This window comes from Myotis daubentonii, chromosome 10, assembly GCF_963259705.1.
Source record: "Myotis daubentonii chromosome 10, mMyoDau2.1, whole genome shotgun sequence".
In the NCBI taxonomy this organism is placed as follows: Eukaryota; Metazoa; Chordata; class Mammalia; order Chiroptera; family Vespertilionidae; genus Myotis; species Myotis daubentonii.
In genome coordinates this window covers 55,678,137-55,698,463 of record NC_081849.1, presented here as the reverse complement: position 1 = coordinate 55,698,463, position 20,327 = coordinate 55,678,137, and the positions used below count along the sequence as shown (strand labels likewise).

The following is a 20,327-nucleotide window of genomic DNA, read 5'->3' as shown; positions in this document are numbered from 1 at the left end:
TTTTACCTAAGACTTTATTGGTAAATGCTGTGCATAAATTTGCATTTCTAAAGCCATCATTTTTTTTTTCAAAGACTGGCACTTTAGTGTTTAGTTGGACGTTATTTTGTGTGTTCCCCAGTTACTTATGCATTAATTAGTTTTGTTTACCTGTGCATAATTTTTCCTAATTTCACAACAGTTGTTGTTTTGTAATTGACAATGCAATTTACTGCCTGTGTGCTTTCTGGACCCCAAACAAGTATGTAAAGGTATAAAGCACCAATCTCTTTCATTTCAGACTGTTAAAAAAGGGATTGGTTGTGACTAATTTCCAATTAATTTGCACTGGTTGTGGGGAACAAAACAATTGCACCTACTAATTAAAATTTAAAATATTCCGAGGTGTCATCTTTAGGTGTCTGTGGAATATATAATTTCCATTTTGGTTCATTGCTGGATCTGTAACACCCGTGAGCTTGACAGCTCTATTAATTTAAAGGCTCAGTAATACCTATTAGTACAAAACATGAAAAAAAATACCATTAATCATTTATTTTAATTCTGCAGCTCTGTCATTTTCTCAGTATGTTTTAAAATTATGATGACACCATAATGTGCACAAATCGACCTGGATGATGGGGAAACGGATCACACTACTTAGGAAAAACACTGAAGTACATTATTAGAGCTTAATTAATGCCAAACTGATTAAATTTGATTGCATTTTGCACACAAAAAAATGTTTTTAAAATCTTTTTAACATACTATATTGAAAAGAGTTAATCCAAACTTGTTATGTTTGCAGATAGACTTACCTTTGTACCATTCTTTTCTTTAATACATTCTAATTAAATACTGCAAATTCAATCTAAGTTGTTCTTTTATCCATTTTGAAAATCAAAAGAATTTAGTCATTAGTTTTAATTTAGAAAAGTTTGTCTCATGTCAGCTAAAATATATAATAGTGTGTCTCATCTTACTATTCGTTGGTAGGAGCTCCTAACCCAAACTGAACACAATGTCCAAAAATACAAAAGGGCAAAATTGAAATGAAAAGTATACCAAGTATGTAATATTTTATGCATTTATATTGATTTGATCCAGGACTGTCACACAGTCTAAATGTGGTAAAATTGTATGCACTTAACAGCATTGTGTCATTAGCTTTCAAAAAGAGCAATTTAAAAAATATTTATACCTGGTTCAAGAAGAATATATTGCTCTAGAATGGGTGGTCTCCTAGTCTATGGGCACCGTCAGACTCATAGCAGTAGGTTTGATGTCTTTTCTTCCAGAGCAGTTAGAAGTCTCTCTCCTGGGATGAAAACTATAGAATCACAAGACCTGAGCCCGACTTTCTTCCCACATTTGCCTTGTGGTCATACTTGATCTAGTTTGTCATTTCATCTGATTTTGTGGATTAAAATAAGAAACTGTGGCCAACACACTCTAAGCTTTTCCTCAAAGAGCAACAACCGGAGTTGCTGAAAGTTGTAAAGAATAAACGTTCTTATCCACCAGCAGAGAACGGGGTTCCATGTTTGCATAGAGAGATTCCCAGGGCGAGTTACCAACTTCAAATAAAAATTTGAATTAAAAAAACTATGAAAAAAAAAAAAAAACACTGAATAGAATTTAGTCATTCATTCTTTTTATTTCCTGGAATATCCAGAACATATTTGCACATATTTCATTTGAGGAGACAAAAAGTTTGAAGAATTTTACATATCACATTGTTTTATCCATATGATAGTCCCATGGAGTGAACAAAATAGATATCATTTGACATGATTTTCAAGTCCATAGGTTAAAATTAGAATAGAATACAACTGTGTTAGGCAAGTTTAGTCAAGAATGTCAGATTCATTTTGTCATTCCTTCAACAAATACTTACTGAATTCCTGCTCCACAAAGGTGCTGACATTTTGCCTTACAGTGCTAGATGGAAACAAAGCAAAAACAGACATGCCCTGGTGAAGATATACATTCCCCAGAGTCACACAAATATAAAATTCCAGTAATGATATAAGTTCTGTGAACATCTGTTCATGGTACTGAGACACTGTGGCACTGTGGTAATATGGTGCTGTGGTATCATGAAAGGGTGTAATACAGGAATTTGACCACCTCAAAGGAAGTCTAAGAAGACTTTCAAAGGAACTCAAAACAGACCTGAGAACCCAAGGGAGGGAAGACTGTCCTATGCAAAGGGAACAGCATGAGGAGGGGAGGGGCATGGTGTGCACAAGGACCTGAAAGCTGACGTGATAGATATGGACCAGAAGGACAGGAGGTGTGGGGTAAGGCAGGTGATTTAGCGGGTATCAGAGCTGCAGGGCCTGGAAGCTCACGGAAGAATTTTTAGCTTTAGTTCAAGAGGCATATGGGACTAAAGAGAGTTTAAGAAGGAGGGAGGGTGATGTGATCAGATTTGCATGATGATAAAACCATTCCTGGTGGGGAATGGATTAAACCATTTAGGAGACTCCTTTTTTTCTTTTAGAACCCATCACTTTTACTATTTAATATATTTTTAAAATGTATTTCCACTGAATGATCATTTTAATGAATAAATACAATGCACAGTCAATGATTTGATGTGAAGTTGATTACATTTCCCTAGCTGGCAAGAATGATCTTAAATTCAAATGAGTTGAAGGTTTAGGATTTTTGTAAATTTGTTGAGGCTTGAGAATGGTAGTAGTAGAAAGACAAAAAAAACAAACAAAAAAACCAAGAGATACGGAAAATATTTGAAGGATAAAATTGCTAGATTGTTTATGTGAGGTAAGGAGGAGGTGCCAAGGATGATCCAGATTTCTGACTTGAACAATTGAATAAGTGATGGAACAATTCTTTGGAAGAGGAGAATCTGGATAATATGTAGGTTATTTTTTTTCTCCATTCTAATTTAACCCAACTAAATTATGTTCCCTGATTAATGTCCTAGGCATATTGTTACGAGTGTCAATCATTACTACACTCTGTGATGGCAATTTTTTATGGATAGCATGTAAAATGTTTACTGGATTACCATTAAATACTTTAACATTGATAGAATATCTTTAAGATCAGTGATATGCTGTTCCAAACAGCCAAGGGTATAATTGAGTCTAGCAATTGGCTCATTAAGGAACTTTCTTTTCATAATATGTCAGTATGTGCTTATTGGTCTCCATTGCTTTTAAAAACCCATTCCTTCTGTGAGTTAATAAATGTCACATATGGGTCTATTTTCTACTCTTTTATTTGGGTAGAGGTGGAACCAGGCCTGTGGCTGGAATGCTACCAGGTGCTTCTGGCCTCCTCAGAGAGAAGGCAGATGGCCGTAATAAGCCATCTCCCAATGTCACCCAAGGAATCCTGAAAGCCTGGTTGTCTCAGCTAGGAGAGGGTTGAGCAAAATGTGCTCTCCACTGGACTAAACATAATTCCACTAAAAATAGTAGGTAACATGCATAGTCTCATTTGGTACTTGCAGTAGTCCTGTAAAGTAGGTGCATTGTTATCTTCCGTTAGTAAATAGAGAGTGAGGCTCAAAAATGCGAGCTACTTTGTCCAATGGCCAAGCTGGCACTCAAACCCTTGCTTCATTTCTCAAGTTCATGATCTTAACCCCATAAAGCAAAAGATGTCTGTAATGTCATTCAGTAAGTAGTAACTATTGTGAATATTCTCCGGTTATAGTCAAGGATGAGAATTTCTTTGTGGTATTTTGGGTTTGTTTTTTTGTTTGTTTTTGTGTGTGTATGTGTTTTGTTTTTGTTTTGTGTTTTTGTGTTTTTTGTTTGTTTTGTTTTTTGGGAAGGCCCTGGGAAAAGAAAAACAATGACCGGGTTAAAGTTGTGGGTTAAATTTTTCTGCAGAGACATGGGCATTATAAAAAAGTAGTTTTTAAAAAATGTTGACCTTCCCTGGCAACCAACTTACAACATAAAATATTTTGGAAGGGAGAACCAAATTTTTATCTTTAAAGAGATTTCAGATCCAGGTATGAATACTAGTATTTCCCCTGCAGTGTGGCCAAATAGCCCTTCACTTTTAGGGAAACGTTTCTCTTTTCTCATTACGATTCATATTTAAAATTCCTGTGAATTTCATCAGCAAGTAAACCTCTCAAACCCATATTTTAAAGATTTATCGTAAATTCTTCTCAATGATTTCTCTGGATTTGATGTTAGATCAAAGTCTATAACATTAAACTTGGAGAGTACTATCGTTTCAGAAAATAATGGCTGGAATCATAAAGAAGCTGGCACCAAAGTTTTCGAAAATTGTTATGTTTCATTGCTTTGCTTTTTGGCAGTTATGGACCTGAAAAATTTAGCATGCTCTTTATTCCTACTGTCATATGGCTCAGCTACATGCATGAATTCAAAATGGTTTCCATTATTGGAAGGAGATAATCTTATTCCAGAATCAAGCTAGGTAACCGTTAATGTTCCAGATAATTGCTAAATTAAGCTCTCCCACAGATATTTTATGGCATTTATTTTGCTCTGAAAACCCCATTCATTTTTAAGGTAGCTGAATAAATCCAGTGATAATGAACTCTTAAAGAGAGATGAAGCAAGGGAAAAATATTGGCTAGATTCAGGGAGAATATTTAAAAAGAAAAATGCTACCTGCTGAGGTGCTTTCTAAGAACTACAATATTATTAAGCCCACCCTGGTGCAAAGCAATAAAGAGATTATGCATTTAAGCCAAATTTGATCAGTTGATGCATTCATTATCAAAACTGGGAAAGCTAGTATATATTCCAATTCAGAATTTTCACCAAATGAATTCTGAATGGTGGCACTCAGCGTAGCAAATTAAATTACTTGCACTTTCACCCATTTTTTAACTACTGACCTACTAGGTTGTAATTTTAAATTAAAATGTATTGCTTCCACCATATGCCTAATAATTTTAGATGTAATTTTCAATATTTGACTGTAATTACATCAGGGATCAGCAAGTTATGTTCTTTGGGCCAAATCTGAACAGCTGCCTGTTTGTGTATAACCAAAGAGTTAAGAATTTATTTTTACATTTTAAGTGGCTGAAAATGTCAAAATAAGAATGCTAAAATTCAAATTTTAGATGCCATCCATAGTTGAACTAGAGCACAGCCACTCCCAGTCATTTATATATAGTCTGTGGATACTTCCTGGCACAGTGGCCAAGTTGAGTAGTTACAGAGACCCTCTAGCCCAGAAAGCCCAAATGTCTACCATTTAGCCCTTTACAGAAAATGCTTGGCAACCTCTGAATTACATGAGCAACTACTTAACCATCCTGTAATATATGTCTCTCAGAGATAATGATTCCTATATTTAGAAATGGTGTAAGAACTTACACCAGTAAGAACTTATACCAGTAAGAAATTAGAAATGGTGTAAGAACTTACACCAGTAAAAACTTATACCAGTAAGAAATTAGAAATGGTGTAAGAACTTAGACCAGTAAGAACTTACACCAGTAAGAACTTACACCAGTAAGAACTTAGAAATGGTGTAAGAACTTACACCAGTAACTTAATCACTTTTATGCAAAACATTGTGGCAAATTGAGGCACATCTAGCTTGTACACATGCAATTTGATGGTTTCAGCCTCATTAATAGAAGAGGCAGAGCCACAGTGAGGACTGATTTGCAAGGTTTATATGCTGGTGCTTCCTTCTAGCTTTTCTCCCACCTCTCGGGCTCCTGGTGCTTAGATTCCTTCACAGGACACCATTCCCCGCTTCCCCCTAAAATGTCTGTTTCCTCAGTTTCGTAGTCTAACCTCTGAGAGGTGGATTTGCCACACTGCCCGGTAGTCTCTTCTCAGTGGATGTCATTATAAGCTCATCACACACCTAAACCTGCCTCAAGACTTGTTCTCCCTTCTGAACGGACACCAGACAGACTGAACAGCTCCTTCACCAGCACTGAGTCACTCTCAACACTGCGTTCACCACCTTCCTGGCTCCTACCCCTGCCCAAAGTGCATCTCTTTCTAGTAAGATTATTAACACACACATCACAAATAAAGCTGAAAGCATGAAAAGCATACCAGAACTGTTTCCTTTTCCTATACTCCACAGAGCCCATCAACTAGGACCATGTCCTGTAATTATGCCTCCCTGGGACCTCTCCACTCTGCCACCACCATAACTGAAGTCCACTGCAGGCTTTTCTGGGTTTTATTAACTTTCCATCTGCTCTCCTGCCTCTGGCATGGCACCCAGCCCCTAATCTATGCTTCCAGAGTGATGTCGCTAAAATCAGGTTTAATTCTGCCCTGTCCTTCCACCGTGATCTGAATGTCATGCTTTGTGCTCCCATTGCACCCTGGGAAAATCTCTGTAGCACATTGTAGCGTTCATTGCACGTGTTATCGCCATTGGTCCAAACTGTCTTCCAAAGTGGCTGTGTGTGTCCTTTGGCATTTCTACCAGCAGTGTGTGGGACCGTTGCTCTACAGCCTCATCAGCCTTTGGTGTTGCCAGTGTGGCCCTGTGGTTTTTGAATCTCTTTCTTAGCTCACTCATTTGTTTTGCTGGAGAACACCCCCAGACGTGTTTAAAGGGAATAGAAAAGGTACACTCTCTAGATCCTTTTCTGACTGAAAATGCCTTCATTGTACCCTTGCATCTAATCAATACACTGGCTAAGTATAGAAGTCTGGGATAAAATTAACTTTGCCTCTGGGGTTTGAAGGTGTTTCTCCATATTCTTTTAGCTCTAATGTTTTTGAGAAGCCTGGTGCCATGCTGATTTTTATTTTTTTCTGTAAATGACCTGTTTTTCCTTTCTGAGGGCATTTAGAATCTTCTTTGTATCCTCGTGCTTTGAAATTTCACAGTAATGTGTGATTTGAGCTGGGCCAGACAGAAGTTTGATTGGCAGAAAAGAGGGGGACTGTTCTCCAGGGCAATAACTGGCACAGGGGTGGGAAATAAGGAGATCTGAGTCAGCTATCAGGCCTCTTCTGGAACTTACCAACTTGTGCTGTGTAATGGCAGGTTACAGAACCTGTATACGTTCTGTCGTATGTTGAAAATTAAGGATGTTGACACCTACCTCCCAGAGTTGTTGAGATAATAAAATTAGATGAAATAAAAATTTAAAAATGGGAAAATTATTCTTTTGGAAGCTGGTAGAACTCCCTGAAGAGAGAATAGCTCCACCCTCTATTTTAATCTTATCAGAATGCTTTGCTAGGCCCTTAGGTGGGTAGAGGTAGTCTCTAGGGACTGGAAATTGAGCTGTGTCTTTCCCTCTGATAACGTGAGGGAGAGACATTCTGCCCTTAACAATAAAGGGTGATGGGAATATTCAATGCTGGGAAACAGGGGGCTAGGAAAGGGAATACCAGTGATTAACCAGGGAACTTCTATGCATATATGCATAGCCCATGGACACAGACAATAGTGTGGTGAAGGCTTGGGAGGGGTGGGTGTAAGGTAGAGGGGGTCAATGAGGAAAAAAACACCCAAACAAAGAAGACATCTGTAATACTTTCAGCAATAAAGATAGATTTTTTAAAAAGAAAATGAGGTGAGCCAAACCTGCCTGGAGTATGAATCAGGGAAGACCCACTTCTCTTCCCTCGATTTTATTTGAGCTAAAGAAGGTCTTTGGAGATCACCTAAATGCCTAATGGGAATAGACACTGTCTGGTGCCAGACATAAATCCTCTCTCTTCAATCTATTTTATGAAATAATACTTCAATTCTACACTCTGATAAAAATACTTTTATGGGAGTAGACTTTTGCTGAGAGCCCCTCAAAGAAATGGCTGAAACAGGTAGCATCTGGATAACATGTGTAAAACACTAGTAGCATAATGGTCAGCCCACAGTCAGAGCCAAAGCTTGTTACTTTTTATTCATGTCATTATTATTAACATTATAATTATGAGGTGGAACTATAAAAGTATACAACCCTGACAATGTCATAGAAACAGGAAAACTGCTTCTTGATCTGATTTATACTTGTACGCCTTTATTTCATATTGACTAATTATAAAACTGAAATCAAATGTTTGCATGTTTACAGTTTTTGATGTGCTCATCTTAATTAGACATAAGAAGATGGAATTAGAAAGAGTCGTGGGACATTAGTGACTCTCTTCTGCCGCTGTAGCTTTCCAAGGGAGTGGTGACATGTAGAAATGGAGAGTTGTTTTATATGAGGACACCATTCTGTTACTGACAATAGTTGCCTTGGCTCTTTTCAGCAATGCTTTTCTACCCCCATGCAGCCACTCAGCTTCTAGGCGCCCCATCACTGTTGCTTATGTTTGCCTGCAGTTCTCTCTCATTTATAATCTCAGATCCTCTTCCAAACTCAATAATCAAAATCAAGCTGCAAAATGCCTTGCTCGTAGCTGGTGCCCAATAAATATCTGATGTATTGAGGAACAACTAAGAAATAACTACCTGCATCTTAAAAGAAGGAAGTGCTCAAAGGTAGCCTGAAGATCGGTTCAGGTCTTCCGATTGCTGAAACAACACATTCTGAAGTCTTTGGAATCTGCTCATTACCCATTGCTTTTCTAGTAGATAGCACATTCTCAAAAAAAAAAACAACAAAACAAAACAAACAAACAAGTAAGAGTATGGAAAGTACAAAACAGGCATCTGAGTCATTCTTCCAGCCTGCTGAGGCTCCCTTAACCAGGTTTACCCCCAACCTGAAGCTACACTTTAGTCATTACAGTTTTCTGAAGCCTACACCTGGACTTTCTGTGATTACCACAGCAACAGTTCACTGGACTGGAATGATTGTCACCTTAATGGGATGGTTTTTCCTTCTGCCCAAATAGAAAAGACATGTAATTTTACAATGTAATATCATATGCAAAGAGCCGAGATACATAATAGACATTTCATGGATGCTTGTTTCCTCCATGTTACTCCCCTAAGTAACAACCAATTGTTTCTCATTTCCATAAATAACAGACATAAAAGGTGGAAATTTAATTTTTTACAGAAATAAAAAGAAAGGGTTGTGCACTTTGACCATAGGATTGATTCAACAACAAAGAGGACAGGTTATGGATAATTTTAAAAATAGGACTGGTGCTCTCCTGCTTAGAAACTAAAAACTAGAACTCCCTATTCATCAGTAACATGGACTAAGTGTCCCATTGTGTCAAGAGCACTGAATGAGATACTGTGATATTTTTGAAGGCAGAACACCCTGTGATCCCTTTGAAAAAAAGGATTGCCAATGTAAAGATAGCCATAATCAAACAAAATTCAAATACCTAAAAACCAAACAAAACCTCGCACACCATCATTTGTGGTATTTTGGCTATGCTTTGACTACGATGGTATATTTCTTCCATTGATAATAATGATCTTGTTTCCAACATGTCCTAATACCATTATACCCTCCAAAGGATTTAGGACAGCAACTGTGAATCAGAAGGCATACCTTCTTACTTTAACTGCTAATGTTCTATTGGAAGCGAAGGTTATTATAGGAGTAATACGTGACAACTTCTTCCCAAGGAACTTATCTAAAACATGACATTTTTGTGTAAAAAGATTCATGTTCAAGTTCAACATTAAGAAATTGCTTAGCCTCCTATTTCAGCATCTATATCATTATTGCTGTGCTTGTTAAATTTCTCTTTCCTACTTGACTGTAACTTCTTGGAGGCAGAGAATGTGTATTGTGTATTTTTTTTTAAGTCCCTGAAGCATAGTAGGGGCTCAAACAACTTTGTGAAATGAGTAAATGAATGAATGATGTCGTATTAGCTATGATGTATAAAGCTAAGATTTAGAGGAGTTTAAAATCAGTAGCATTCCCAGCCAATGTTGTTCAGTGGTTTAGCATCAACCCATGAACCAAGAGGTCCCTGGTTCAATTCCCAATCAGGGCACATGCCCGGGTTGCGAGCTTGATCCCCAGTAGCGGGTGTGCAGGAGGCAGCCGATTGATGTTTCTCTCTATCACTGTTTCTATCTCTCTCTCCCTCTCCCTTACTCTTGCTCAAAAAAAAATATAAACAAATAAAAACATTTTAAATAAAATAAAATCAATAGCATATGGTAATCCAAAGCTGAATTATTAAGAGAAAATCTGATAGAGATATCTTGGAACCTACATATATAAGTGCACTCTTATATTTTAACTATATGGTTATCAACTTCCCAGTCCATAAGATAAAAATAAAGTAAAATTGTATATCCAGAGAGTTAGGGGCTGGGTTAGCCTGGTGGCCTTTAACAGGTGCAATTTATTTTTACAGTGAAGAGAAGAACACTGAATCTTCCCAGAATAACCTGATTCCAACAGAGTTAAATAAAGTTGTTCATTTTCCCAGGGTTTTGACATATTTCTGTCTTTGGAGACTGTGAAGTAAATCTCTATTTCCCCAAAGCCCCTGTACTGATTTTAATGATCCTGTCCATGTGACATACATTTTTTTTTTATTTCATCGCTATTAGTGAATGACAAGTGAAGGATATTCATTTTAACTTGAAAATGTCAGGTATGCACTTTAAGAGATATATTTTTGCAGCTTTTAATGAGGTGGTGTTTCTTTTTGAAAGAAATACTCATCTCTGATGTAGGTGCTATGCAGGTGTGACAACTGATATTTAATAAGCGATGGCTCTTGTATTAGTCACAGTTCTCTAAAGAAAATGTCTCAGATTGCTTTTGAAAAACTCTTAGCATCACTAGCCCAAAGGCAAGATGTGACCTTTTTATTACATAATGATAATCATTTATTATCTCCCAATGTATCTTAAAGTCACAGACAAAATGCCACTTTGATAATTGCTTTCAATTAGCTTTGAGCATAGTGTATATTCACAAAATGTCTTCTCTAATTTAGACTTGAATTAGAGAAAATTGCAGACATAATCTACTTTAAGCTTGTCTCATTTAAGGTGATTCGTAGTTTTATATCAAAGAAATCAAAACGAGCAGCTTTAGAACAGTTCCTCGAAGTGTTTTAAGCAGGCTTTTCAATATTTGATTTTATTCTATTACCAATTAATTAACAAATTAGAAAAGTAGTTCATCATTCCTGACCTTTTATGCATGTTAGCTTGTGACTTTCAGTTCTAATGATTGTTTGGAAATTAAGCCTTGCAGTTCGTGTTGAAAGAGAGAAACAATCTGATTAGTAAGATAAATAAAGCTTGCCTTGATACCAAGTGCATCTTGATGTTTGGCTATAGTTGGGACTCCGAACACTATAATCATGCATCCTTTCCTGCCTTAAATAAATGATACATAACTAGTGGTTAATAAATTATACTAGATAATCGTGTAACCTAAACAAGGGATTTGGGGTTATCATTACAAGCGAGGTTAGAAGTAACGTGATCATTAAAAGGAAATCTCAATTAACTTTAATGTTTTGTTTATACCTTGAGCATTGGAATATGGTTCAAATGCATAGCTTTATCTCTCTTAGAAATATATTTTTTAAAAATAATAGAAACTCAGAAACTACATTTTTATACTTGTGGTGTTTTCATAATTCATTTCAGATTCTCAGAAACTGAGAATACTATGATATGATATCTGGAGATTACTCTCTTTCTTTCTTTTTTCCTAGATAAAAATTACACACAAGAACCAAGCCCCAATGCTGATGGGCCCTCCTCCAAAAACTGGGTTGTTCTGCTCCCTCGTCCAAAGAACAAGAAACCGAAGCAAGGAATAATCCCTGTGTCATTTCATTCTTAGAGATCTAATTATCATAATTGGGCCATGGAAAACTTATGCTGGAAATCTTTGAATCCTTTCAAGTCTCCTACTCATGCAAACTCATGGAATTGGTTTAACGGTTTCTGTTACTGAGTTCATGTAAAATTCATCTATTAGAAAATTTGTCTCAGTTTTTATGGGCATCATTGCATGAAGGAAGCAGAAGTTTACGTGAAGTGATACTGCATATTTTTGTTGCATGCATTCCCATAGGTTTTTATGACTACCATCCATTCCTCCTCAAGTTCTGTTTCCTAATCTGTGATTAAAAACAACAACAACAACAACAAAAACAAGTTTAAACATAAAAAAGGAAATATCACAGAAAATGTGACTCTCAATGTGATTTCAGTCATCAATAAGCACTGATCAGTAATGCTACACTGATCAAAGTTGCAGATTGCTCTAGTTTTTCCCTTTTAGAATCAGTGTACCAATAGTTTTTGACCTATGACTTGAGAAGAAACTTTTCATTGAAGGATTTTATTAAATAGTGGTATATGATACCTGCTGTATCTATTTTTTTCTTTAACTTTTAATGCTTCTGAGTGGAATTCAAAATGTCAGGCATAAAATTTTCTTGTGCTGAAAAGAGAAAGTGGTTTTTTATTTTGTTTTAATTTTGCTTTTTTATTCCAGAAATAAGTGAAAACATGTTACTTGGCAGTAAAGTGTGGTAATATGACAAGCCTTATTCCTTTCTGCATGTGAATCTAGGAGATTATTCATAACCACATCAGTAACCAAATAGGTGTTTTAAACTATGTGCCTAACAAGCTGTGTTTCCCACCAAAGATTCACAAAGCGATGCCTGAGAGAAATGTTTTAATTAATTGTGGAGAAAATTTATGGTTCTTATGATTAATTTTGTGATGACTAAAACTGTGGAAGAGAGTGAATTATCCATTAATTATAATTAAAATTCTCACCGTTCAGAGACAGTGGGACAATACAACATAATCAAAGCTCAATATTATTAACTTAACAGAAGTTATATACAAAAAGCTGATTTCTTGCTTTTGTGGGTCCTTTGTAAGTATAAGTGTCTGTAATTTTTCATGGATCAGTTAAGTCCATTTGAGAAAGTATATGGTTGTATCAGTTTCTTTCTAATATAAATTGATACCTGTAATAATATTGAGCTCCCTGAAGAAAAACATGCACGCGATTAGCCTCCTCACCTACTCCACACCCATCTCTATGACGTTTGAAATGTGTGTTTGGAAATGACGGTCTGTTGTTTAATATACTCGTGGCATTGTTGGATTTTCTGAGTGTCTAAGGAAATTCTGGAATAGTACTTTCTTAGTGTTTCATTTAACCTATGATATAAAGTGAAATGCTATTCTGAGCAGTTCAGTGTTGTTCATTCATATTGACCTGCGTCTCATCTTTGCATGTGTTATGTTTTCAAACATGCCATAAGAAAAACAAGTGTTTGAAATGCATGATTTATTAGTTTCTCTCAACGCTCGGCATTAAAATACTAATGATTTATCAGTTCTGTTTTTTTATTGATTCATTCATCTTTGCATAACAAATAGCATTTAGTGATTCTGTTGAACACAATCCTGTGCATGGATTTATGGATTTCAAGTAAAATTGCTATAATTTTCGTTCTTTGGTTTGAAAACTCATGTGAATGCTGGTGTATGAAATAGCTAGTCTCAAGCACTGTGTTGTGATGGAAGATTATGTATAAAACATATTCTTTTTTGTGTTCCAGGAACATTAGGTGGTAAATATCAATCAACAATAAGTTTAATTGCTTTGAAAATAAAAGCTTTTGAATAAAATTAGTACATAATTTAGCATTCCCAGGAAAATTATTATTACAATTGCAAATGCAGCACAGAAATCCCTTTCCCTAGTACATATATTTTTAAATGGGATTTGGCAGAACAGTAAATTACACCAAAAGAAATTTCAAAACAGTAAAAAATGCAGTACTGATACAATGTTACATAACACACACATTTTGTGTGTGGTATCTACGGTTGCAGGTAATAAATATTTTCACATAAACTGAGAAAATTGTGTACAATGGTCAGGCAAGCTTTGTGTCAAATACGTATTCTGAAGCCACAAATTATTTTATGTTCAGTACAACATGAAATTACTTCCTGGCCACGTTTTAGAGTATATAGTTTGAAGGCAGCAACACTTTGTGAATCATTCTTAACAATCTGTGCAGTGGAAAGCTGTTGAAAAGACAGTGGGATGAGACAAATCAAACAACCAGCCCATAAGACTTCAATAATTGAAATAATGGGATGCAGATTTACTTCAATGTAGCTACACAACTATAATTACTGTTACTAGTAGTTACATTTTCAGTCAATGGGAAGCACTGGTATCAATAATAGATATTCAAATAGTGATCAAATTTTACATTTCGAAACTCATTTTCTAAAGATACTCATTTGCTTGCCCCTCAAGTACACTACTCCTGGGCTTTGGGAAGCAGTTTATAAAAGCCCACTTTGATGGTTTTAAAATATTCTTCCCATTTTTATGATAGCTTCAAGGGAAGAATGTTTACTTTAAAAAAACATTTCTAAACAGAAAGTTCTATGGTATATTAAAATATTGAATAATGAATGTTAGCTTTACAAGATACAATTTTTTCTTATGTGTGTGGGTGACTGTTTGAGTTGTTGGCTAGACATAGTGATATAAAGTTTTAAGTGGATGACGCTCTTAAGTAAACCCTGAGTTTATAAGGGTTGAAGGAAAAGGGAAAAAGAGATATGCACTTTGCGAAGCATTGCCATACAGTTAGCTGATAAACAGAGAAAGACATTCCAAATAAACCTGAATGGCCATGCTTCTAATGGGAATGAGGTCTCTATGTAGAGCCAGAAATTTTAAAGGATGTATTTTTCTACTTAGATATATATATATATATCATGTGTATTTGATTCAAAAAGTGCATGTCAGCTTATTATGGAGGAAGAAGATATATGGTAGGAAGAGAAAAAATAACATTTAAAAATTTTATTTTTTAAACAGGTTATTGTGAATATAACCAGAATAAAGCAAAAGGCTCAGATGTTTAGCGACCCCTGCCATAGGCAGAAATTGAAATCCAAAGAAAATTAATAAATCATGTTTATGCTTCTGTATCTTGTTATTTTCCCTTTTATTTAGGGGATGGGAAGCAATTGCAATTTTCAAGAAAGAATCTGTTTTTAATCTTGGACTATATTGTACTTGAATGAGACAAAACTTTTAAGTGGCTCCATTCATTTTTTGTGTCAAAGTTAGTTCCGCTGCTTATTACTTACAAAAAGAAAAATGTAATTTTTCATGGTACATATAGCCCCAAATACTTATTCAAATCCAGTACATATATTCTAAATTTAAAAAGATCAAGCCCTTATATATTGAAATGTAAAGTTTAAATAAATAAAGCAAACAGAAATCTGCAAAAGAGCTTTTATTTTGTGAAAGGCAGCAATCACTTCTTAAATCCCCCAGTTAAGTTGCATTCTATTTAAATAAACTTTGGATAAACCCACATTGGAAGGATTCTGTACATCCTTATTGTGTTTAAGAATGTGCTATTCATTTAATTATAATATCTTATTTTCTCAGAAAGTGTTATATATAGTATTCTGTTTTTGAAATAAAAATGTTAACTGCTCAGATAAGTGTCATTCCTTACTGCCATTTTGGTCATATTCTGTTCATATATGAACTTTTCAAGCATATAAAGAATATCCACGAGGCCAGCCAGAAACCCTGCTTTTTGTTGGGGAGGAAGGAGTATGAGTATTTGGGGACTGAAGTCTGTGTTGTTAAGAGCCAGATCATTCTACTTTGTGGTACTTTGGCCCAAGTTGCTGCTATGAACATTATTCTAGCAATTTCAGAGATTCCAGGATGGGGATTGAATGACTACGTCAGGGGGTCTGTGAGGACTTAAGCAAAATTTTCTGGATTAAACCAATTTCTAATTTTATTTTGTGTAACAGACTTCAACAAATATCTCATGGGCACTGATAGGTACAAGATATTTTATGAAGAGTCTGCAGCAATTAGTAGGATCAGGCCTAAACGGGCAGTCAGACATCCCTTGAGGCATCCCAGATTGGAGAGGGTGCAGGCTGGGCTGAGGGACACATACACACACCATGCACAAATTTCATGCACCAGGCCTCTAGTTCTATACGTAAATGAATAACGCATTTGAGTACTATAATTATCAAGGCCATGCTCAATTGACTCACGATAAAACTGAGGCACAGAAATGTTTAAAACTCAACTCAAGGCTATGGTCGGTCCAGCACAGGGTCTACATTTCCCAAGGGACTGGGGGTAGTGGATACGTGGTCACATGTCTTCTATTCTCTAAGGAATGCTGGTGAGATGGTAGGTAGAATAACTCCTATGCCCCCCCCCCCAAAGCTGTACACACTAAACTTTGACACCTGTAAGTAGTTTGTGTTACCTGGCAGTTGGGAATTAAGACTACTGATAGATTAAGGATGCTAATCAGCAGGCTTTAAGTGAGTAGCCTGGGTTATCCAGGTGGGCCCAATGTCATCTCAAGGGTCTTTAAAATGAAGGAGGGAGGTGGAACAGGTGGTCAGAGTCGGAGGGAGTGTGGAAGTGCTTTGCTGCTGCCTCTGGAGATGGTGGAAGGGAGGCCACAGGCCACAGACTCGGTGCCTCTGGATATTGCAAAAGGTAAGGGAACATTGTCTCCAGTAGGATCACACCATTTTTGTTTTAGTCCACTGAGACCCATTGTGGACTCCTGACCCATGGCACTATAAGAAATTTCTGTTGTTTTAAGTGACTACATGAGTGGTAATTTGTTCAGGCAGGAATAGGAAGCAAATATAGGTGGGTAAGAAGGTGGAATATCCACATTTGGACCTGTGGCTGCACTTAGATACCTTTTAAAATAGAGCAAAAGGCCCTAGCCAGTTTGGCTCAGTGGACAGAGCATTAGCCTGCAGACCAAAGGGTTGCAGGCTCCTCCCAGGCCCAGGCCCTGGTTGGGCTCCCAGGAGGCAACCAACCAATGTGTTTCTCTCACATCACTATCTCTCTGTCTTTTCCTCTCTCTTCTACTCTCTCTAAAAATCAATGGAAAATATCCTTGGGTGAGGATTTAAAAATAGAGCAAAAGTCCTCTCTTTCAACCTTAATGCATTTGAATTGTTTAATCTTCATTAAAAAGCATGTGGATTCCTCAAATCCAGTATACATATCCTCACCCTAATGTTGATAAATTGATGGGGGAAGGGGAAGAGGTTAATTCCTAGTTCATTCATTTTTGATTGATATCACTTTAAAAAGGAAAAAAATAAAAGCGTTTGTCATGATAAAACCTATTTCATGGGAGACAATGATCTCAATAACATTTTTCAAGTGATATATTTAATCCTGGTTTTAGTTATTTGGAAATTTGCAGAATAATAATGCTTGTGTTCCTTTCTTGGAACACTTTCTATTTTGGTCTGTAGGGATAAGAGGATAACAAAAGGTGGCAGTGCAGGGGAGGTTTTGAATACGCCTCTTAAGTTAATTTTATTTATCTTTGCCCACATTTCCCCACACATTGGCTTTATAAGTTTAGCTGAGCTGGAGCAATAGCTCAACAGAGGAAGCTAATGAAGAGGCCCCTACCTGCTGGGTCAGAGCCCTGCCCGCCTTTGGTTCGCTATCCCAATTTGAAGTTCTTGAACCAGAGTGTGCTTTGCAAATGCTAATGGATTTAAACTGGTTTATGTTTCAATTACTAGGTGCTTGAAAGGGAAAATCAAAGTACTTCGGAGATACTTTAGAGTGTAAAGACTTTTTGGTTTTTAGATCAGAATTTCCCGAGTCCAAGGAAGGTTGCCAGTCACATGAAAACTGAGCATGTCTGTCTATAACTTGAGTCCTTTTCCTATTCTAGAGCCTTCACTCTTGTAACTGAGTTTATGTTGCTACCAGAGACTCCATTGCCTTTCACACACACACGGGAGAAAATAATCGATTCAGTGGTTTGTGTGGTACAGTTTAGTGACAAAGATTCTCTTCTCAACTACGCTCTACTCAGTCTCCTCGGAACTGTTTATCAAATAAGCCTTCATTTTGGACTTCGTGTTTCTCTCTGCATTGTTACATTTTTAGCAAGAATCCTGCTCAATCAGGTTAGCCAGAACCCCCCACTCTGCATATCTGATCACCCTCAGGATCTAATCTGACTTCTCACCTTCCACCTCCTCCCAGGTGATGTCTGATTCCCCGGATCTGCCTTCAGCAAGAATCCCCTCTTGCCCCTATGGTTTCCTCTTAGTAATTTTTCATCCACTGACCCCTCTCCTGCTCTTTAGCTGTATTTAAGTTGAGCCCAACCTTTCTCCCCTACTGCAAAATTCCACTGTAGTGGTCCCTATAATTTATCACAACAGTCCCTCCTTGAATAAAGTTTTCCTTATGATGTCATTTACTACTTTTTATTTAATGTTAGTTTTTGGTGGTGTGTGTGTGTGTGTTTTGTTTTGTTTTTTAACACGGGTACGATTAGATGATGGTGAGAACTCTGTTTGGACTAGCCAACTCACACCTACCTGGTGTATAGAGGTCTGTGACCACCCAGGGCAAACCACGTGCTACTACATGAGAAAGTTACTGATATGTCATTTCTTCCACTCCTCAAGAGAAGTGGCAAACTAAGATTTTTATATGAAGTCTTTTAACTTTAAAGTACTGTGTCTAACAAGCAAGCAAGAACACTTCTGTAAACATCATCCAGCCAGTGGGCCTGACGTTCTCACCATCTTTCATTGAGAAACTTTTTCCTCTGTAAAAGACAGTCTGACAATGAGAAAGTGCACTACTGCCTTACCATCCGCCATTTCCCTGGTGAGAAATAATAGTTATTGTGAATTATTTCAATTGAGATTGAATGTGCCAGAACACTGAAGGGACAGAAATGTTGTTTATCTCTTATTGATTCCTTTAACAAATTTAGTACGTGTTTGTTAAATGCTTAGGAGCTCAGAAAACATCCATGCATAAAACAAAGTCCATTGTCCTCAGGTGGGTATTATTCTAGCTGATGTCATCATTAAACCATCTCTGTAAGCCATTTAAAAGGGAAATATCTAAAACTTATAATTCAAGACATTCATGAGGCTATTCTATACTTGGGAAGCTTACAGTCAAGTCTTTTTACAGCAGAAGAAATCACTTTCATATAGTATTAGGTCTGGAATTTTTTTTATTCTTTGCTTTCTACTTAATTTTCTTTATCAAATTTCATTGACTTACTCAGAACTTTTACTACCATGTACTAAAAGGAAATGGATAAAAAGTGGTAGGTGGCTTATTTATATTATATGTTGATGCCTTCGTTAATAGTGGAGCTGAGAATAATCTCAGGGTCGCAGAGCTAAATACTAGGGATTGCATAGAGGCTTACCTTCTACAAAGTACTTTTCGCTACCCACTGCATGTGTGCCTCTTAATGGGGGGTTGGGTTAGGTAACAGTCAGGATGTCTTCTTGGACCCCCATATTTATCTACAATTTGGAAAAAATACATTTTATGTAAAATCCAACACAAATCCATACATATGAGTACGTAAAAGGACTAAAACATTAAAGTGAAACCTCAGATTTGCCGTAGCTCACAAAATGTTTGCCCAAGCTCCCAGGCTTAAGCAATTGGAACATTGGAAGGTGCTTTGGAGAAAGCACTGCCCCACACTCCAATCTTTACCAACAGCCTGGATCTCATTTCTAAGCTGCAGACCTGTGTCTAACTGCCCACTGGTATCTATTTGCATCATGGGTTCGATGTGCCTGAAACTCCACTCATTCACATTCTCACATGACAACCTGCTCTCCTGTCTGTTATCTGCTTTTCATGTAATGAGGCATGACCCAGTCTTTTATAGAAACCTAGAGGCCCGGTGCACGAAATTTGTGCACAGGTAATATCCCTAGGCCTGGCTGGCGATCAGAGCCAATCAGGGCCTGCCAGCTGGGCGGAGGGACGGGGCGCAAGAGGTTGGCCACCAGCCCTGATGAAGGAGCCGGCCCTTGGCCCCGCTGGGAAAGGGGCCACATCTGCCACCACCCCCAGTTCCCTGTCCCAGGCCAGGGCCTGGCCCAGATCTGGGGGGAGGGACTGCAGGAGGTTGGCCAACGGGGAGAGGTTGGCTGTGGGAGCACACTGACCACCAGGGGGCAGCTCCTGTGTTCAATGTCTGCCCCCTGGTGGTCAGTGTGCATCATAACGGCCAGTCGTTCCGGTCACTTAAGCTATTATATATATAGATGGGTCACCACCTCTTTTCCATTCAATTTATTTCATATACAGTGGGGCCTTGACTTACAAGTTTAATTCGTTCCGTGATGGAGCTCGTAACTCAAATTACTCATATGTCAAATCACTGTGACATTCGCTGCACCAACTAGTGGTGAGGTATCTGAAGCTGGCTCGTAACCCGAATTTTAGCTTGCAACTCAAAGCAAAAGATTGGCCAAGAGACGGCTCGTATCTCGAAAAACTCGTTAGTCGGAACACTCATAAGTCAAGGCCCCACTGTATTTTTCAATCATCTTCTACTTCTGTCCCCACTGCTATTCTGTAATATTTGTTTTTTTCTCTCTCATTTGAACTTTTCCAA

General features: G+C 37.3%; 1 protein-coding gene across 2 annotated transcripts in view; it reads left to right on the top strand.

The window, feature by feature from the left end:
• The window catches only part of DGKB (diacylglycerol kinase beta), a 524,454-nt gene extending 511,262 nt beyond the window's left edge, over nt 1–13,192 (top strand). For both annotated transcript variants that reach the window (XM_059712461.1, XM_059712459.1), the window contains one exon: nt 11,541–13,192. In XM_059712461.1, the coding sequence (XP_059568444.1) occupies nt 11,541–11,648 (108 nt within the window). In that variant the 3' untranslated portion in view covers nt 11,649–13,192. The remainder of the gene's footprint in view (nt 1–11,540) is intronic.
• Nucleotides 13,193–20,327: the final 7,135 nt, after the last annotated feature.